The sequence below is a fragment of the Anas acuta genome, unplaced genomic scaffold (genome assembly GCF_963932015.1).
Source record: "Anas acuta unplaced genomic scaffold, bAnaAcu1.1 SCAFFOLD_193, whole genome shotgun sequence".
Classification (NCBI taxonomy): Eukaryota; Metazoa; Chordata; class Aves; order Anseriformes; family Anatidae; genus Anas; species Anas acuta.
The window spans coordinates 110,340-115,308 of record NW_027076262.1 but is presented as its reverse complement, the minus strand read 5'-3'; the positions used below and the strand labels follow the sequence as shown (position 1 = coordinate 115,308).

The 4,969-nt window shown below is 60.3% G+C and overlaps 1 protein-coding gene across 1 annotated transcript; it reads left to right on the top strand.

Annotated features, from left to right (window-relative positions):
• Nucleotides 1-1,524: 1,524 nt before the first annotated feature.
• Nucleotides 1,525-4,718, top strand: LOC137849161 (oocyte zinc finger protein XlCOF19-like; the record flags this gene model as incomplete). The annotated part of the gene is given in 5 exon segments (XM_068668657.1): nt 1,525-1,635; nt 1,637-1,748; nt 2,102-3,684; nt 3,736-3,849; nt 4,154-4,718. Coding segments are annotated over 3 exon segments (972 nt in total), but the record flags the coding sequence as incomplete, so codon positions are not given.
• Nucleotides 4,719-4,969: the final 251 nt, after the last annotated feature.

Sequence of the window (4,969 nt, the reverse complement as noted above, 5' to 3'; positions counted from 1 at the left end):
CCCCAAAAAAATAGGGTAGTGACCCCATTGCAATATCCCCCAAAATAAAGTAGCGCCCCCCCAAAAAATAGGGTAGTGACCCTGTTGCAATATCCCCCAAAATAAAGTAGTGCCCCCCAAAAAAATACAGTAGTGATCCCGTTGCAGAATCCCCCAAAATAAAGTAGCACCCCCCTTTGCAACACCCCCCAAAAATAGGGTAGTGACCCCATTGCGACATCCCCCAAAATAAAGTAGCGCCCCCCAAAAAAATACAGTAGTGACCCCATTGCAATATCCCCCAAAATAAAGTAGCACCCCCCCTTTGCAACGCCCCCCAAAAATAGGGTAGTGACCCCGTTGCTACGTCCCCCAAAATAAAGTAGCGCCCCCCTCAAAAATAGGGTAGTGACCCCGTTGCTACGTCCCCCAAAATAAAGTAGCGCCCCCCAAAAAAATAGGGTAGTGACCCCATTGCAACATCCCCCAAAATAAAGTAGCACCCCCCCCTTTTGCAACGCCCCCCCAAAAAATACGGTAGTGACCCCATTGCAGCATCCCCCAAAATAAAGTAGCACCCCCCCCTTTGCAATTCCTCCCCCAAAAAAATAGGGTAGTGACCCCATTGCAACATCCCCCAAAATAAAGGGTAGCACCCCCTATGCAATGCTCTTCCTCCCAAAAACAAATAGGGTAGCACCCCCTTTGCAGCATCCCCCAAAATAAAGTAGCACCCCCCCTTTGCAACGCCCCCCAAAAAATAGGGTAGTGACCCTGTTGCAATATCCCCCAAAATAAAGTAGCACCCCCCAAAAAAATAGGGTAGTGACCCCATTGCGACATCCCCCAAAATAAAGTAGCGCCCCCCCAAAAAATAGGGTAGTGACCCCATTGCGACATCCCCCAAAATAAAGTAGCGCCCCCCAAAAAAATAGGGTAGTGACCCCATTGCGACATCCCCCAAAATAAAGTAGTGCCCCCCAAAAAAATAGGGTAGTGACCCCATTGCGACATCCCCCAAAATAAAGTAGCGCCCCCCCCAAAAATAGGGTAGTGACCCCATTGCAATATTCCCCAAAATAAAGTAGCGCCCCCCCTTTGCAACACCCCCCAAAAAAATAGGGTAGTGACCCCGTTGCAACATCCCCCAAAATAAAGGGTAGCACCCCCTATGCAATGCTCCCCCCCCAAAAAAAAAAAATAGGGTAGCACCCCCTTTGCAACATCCTCCAAAATAAAGGGTAGCCCCCCCCCCCCAAAAAAATAGGGAAAAAAAAAAAAACAAAAACACAAAATAAAATATAGCACCCCCTTTGCAATGACCCCAAAATAAAGGGTAGTGCCCCCCCCCCAAAAAATAGCACCCCCTTTTTTGTGACCCCCAAAATCCAGGGTAGCACCCCACCCCCCTTTTACAATGCCCCCCCCAAAATAAAAGCACCCACTTTGTAATAACCCCCAAAATAAAGGGAAGCGCCCAATTGTAATCCCCCCCCCAAAAATATAGGGTTGCCCCCCCATTTTTAATGCCCCCCCCCAACTTTTTGGGGGCCCCCCCGTTGTGCTCATGTCCCGCAGGTGACGGTGCGAGTGAAGGTGGAGGAGGTGGCCCCCGGGGACGCCGAGGACCCCGAGGTGGTGTCGGACCCCCCAGAAGAGCCCCCCCGGACCCCCCCCCCCCGGAGACGGGTGGCGGGGGGAGGCGGCGTGGGGCAAGGTCAAGTTCGACCCCGAGGAAGACGAGGAAGAGGAGAACCCGCGGGAAACGGGTAAGGGGGTGTAGGAAAAGGGTGGGTTTCCCCCCCAAAAAATATGGGTGTGGGGCACTTTGAGGTGGGGGGGGGGGGGGGCAGGTTTGGGCTGCTCAGGTCCCCCCCCCCATGGCCAAAAAGAGGTCCCGGGACCTCTACCGAGGAGGAGGAGGAGACGAAGGTGGCCCCCACCAATTTGGGGGATTTGGGGTTTTCCCCAGCAGCAGGACGCAGACCACCCCCACCGCTGCTGGAGGGAGACCCCAGGGTGTTGAGGAGCACCCTGGGGGGGGCTCCCCAACCTCATGCACCCCCTTTTTCCCCCCCCCCCCCCCCCCACCCCACCCCACCCCACCCCACACCCCACACAGGTCCCACGGTGGCGAGCGGAGAGCCGGAGGACCCCAATTCGCCCCCCCAAGCCCCTCCGCGCCCCCTCCCCGGCACCCTCCAGGCTGACTCCATCGGGACCCCCCCACAAACGGAGACCCCCCAGGAGCCAAGAGGGACCCCCCTCCCGCAGCAACCACCCCCCCCAGGACCCACGGAGGAGGGCACCGAGAAGGCGCGGTGGGCGCAAGGGGCGGCGGGCAAGGAGCGCCCCTACCCCTGCGGGGAATGCGGCAAAAGTTTCGGGCGCTTGACCCACCTGAAAACCCACCAGCGGACCCACAGCGGGGTGAAGCCCTACGCCTGCGGCGCCTGCGGCAAGAGCTTCGGCCACCTCTCCACCCTCACCACCCACCAGCGGCTCCACACGGGCGAGCGGCCCTACGGCTGCGGCGCCTGCGGCAAGACCTTCACCAACCCCTCGGACCTCAACAAGCACCAGCGGTCGCACACGGGCGAGCGCCCTTACCCCTGCGCCGCCTGCGGCAAGCGCTTCAGCCAGCAGTCCAACCTCACCATGCACCGGCGCTCGCACACCCAGGAGCGGCCCTACCCTTGCGGCGCCTGCGGCAAGAGCTTCAAGTACCTGGCGGACCTGACGGTGCACGAGCGCTCGCACACGGGCGAGAGGCCCTTCCCCTGCGGGCACTGCGGGAAGAGCTTCAGCAATAAGTCGTCGCTCGCCCGGCACACGCGGATCCACGCCCGGGCGGCCGCTAGGGACAAGTGATTTGGGGTGGGGGAGAGGATGGGGTGGTGGTGGTCCACCAGGAAGGAAGTGGTGATGGGGTTGGGAGAGGATGGGGTGGTGGTATTCCCCTTTGGGTGGTGGTGGTGGTGGTGGTCCCCGTGGGGTGGTGGTGGTCCACCAGGAGGTGGTAGGGTTGGGAGAGGATGGGGTGGTGGTGGTCCCCGTGGGGTGGTGGTGGTCCACCAGGAGGTGGTAGGGTTGGGAGAGGATGGGGTGGTGGTGGTCGCCGTTGGGTGGTGGTGGTCCACCAGGAGGTGGTAGGGTTGGGAGAGGTGGTGGTGGTCCCCAGGAGGAGGAGGAGGTGGTGATGGGGTGGTGGTGGTGGTCCCCGTTGGGTGGTGGTGGTCCACCAGGAAGGAGGTGATGATGGGGTTGGGAGAGGATGGAGTGGTGGTGGTGGTGGTCCCTGTGGGGTGGTGATGGTGGTGGTCCACCAGGAGGTGGTAGGGTTGGGAGAGGATGGGGTGGTGGTGGTCCCCGTTGGGTGGTGGTGGTCCACCAGGAAGGAGGTGATGATGGGGTTGGGAGAGGATTGGGTAGTGGTGGTGGTGGTGGTCCACCAGGAGGTGGTAGGGTTGGGAGAGGATGGGGTGGTGGTGGTCCCCGTTGGGTGGTGGTGGTCCACCAGGAAGGAGGTGATGATGGGGTTGGGAGAGGATTGGGTGGTGGTGGTGGTGGTGGTCCACCAGGAGGTGGTAGGGTTGGGAGAGGATTGGGTGGTGGTGGTGGTCCCTGCGGGGTGGTGGTGGTGGTGGTCCTCAAGGGGTGCTGGTGGTCCACCAGGAGGTGGTAGGGTTGGAAGAGGATGGGGTGGTGGTGGTCCCCATGGGGTGGTGTTGGTGGTGGTCCACCAGGAGGTGGTAGGGTTGGGAGAGGATGGGGTGGTGGTGGTGGTCCACCAGGAGGAGGAGGAGGTGGTGATGGGGTGGTGGTGGTGGTCCCCGTTGGGTGGTGGTGGTGGTGGTGGTCCACCAGGAGGTGGTAGGGTTGGGAGAGGATGGGGTGGTGGTGGTCCCCGTGGGGTGGTGGTGGTCCACCAGGAAGGAGGTGATGATGGGGTTGGGAGAGGATGGAGTGGTGGTGGTGGTGGTCCCCGTGGGGTGGTGGTGGTCCACCAGGAGGAGGAGGAGAAGGTGATGGGGTGATGGTGGTCCCCAGGAGGTGGTGGTGATGGGGTTGGGAGAGGATGGAGTGGTGGTGGTGGTCCACATGGGGTGGTGGTGGTGGTCCCCATGGGGTGGTGGTCCTCAAGGGGTGCTGGTGGTCCACCAGGAGGTGGTAGGGTTGGGAGAGGACGGGGTGGTGGTGGTGGTCCCCAGGAGGTGGTGATGGGGTTTTCCAGCCCCCAGGGGGGTTGTGGAGGTTGGGTGGACGCAGCCACCTGGTGCTGGTTTCGTGGTGGCTGCTGGGGATGGACAGGGCAACTGGGATGGGGGTGGAGATGGGCTGGTGGTCGATGCCCCCCAAGACCCTGGTGGCTCCAGAACTTGGTTCCCTGGTCCCAGAGGAGACCCTCCATGGATGGAGATGAAGATGGACCGATGGTTGATGTCCCCTGGTGGTTCCTCGGGCTCTCACCCACCTCCTCCACACACCCCCAACCTCCTCTCCACCACCAGGACACCCCAATTAAGCCGTCCAGGACCTTTTTTTTTTTTTTTTCCCCCACTATTTATTCATTGTCACCCCCGCAACGAGTGACCTCCTCGTCCCCAGGCCTTAACCCTCCAAGACCGACCTACCTCAAGGACCACTCGGCGGACACCCAGGGCCTCCTCCCTGTGGGTTTGCCCCCTCCTTCTGCCCCCCCCACTCGCTGTAATGACGGTTTTACCCATTTCTCTGCAGCCTCTGCTCTGCTTCTTTTGTCTGCAGGGGGTGAGGGCAAAAAATTTCACGTGGGGGGCACAGGGAATGCAAGAAATTGGGGATTTGGGTGCAAAATGTAGGGGCAGTGGTGCTGGGTGTGCAGCTTGCACTGCATCAATTGCAATTGCATTGCATGTGCTTGCACTGCAGCGCCTGGCTTGCAGCGCAGCATTCATTCGGCTGCAGCACATTTGGAATGCAGCATTTGCAACCCACCATGCTTGCAGCA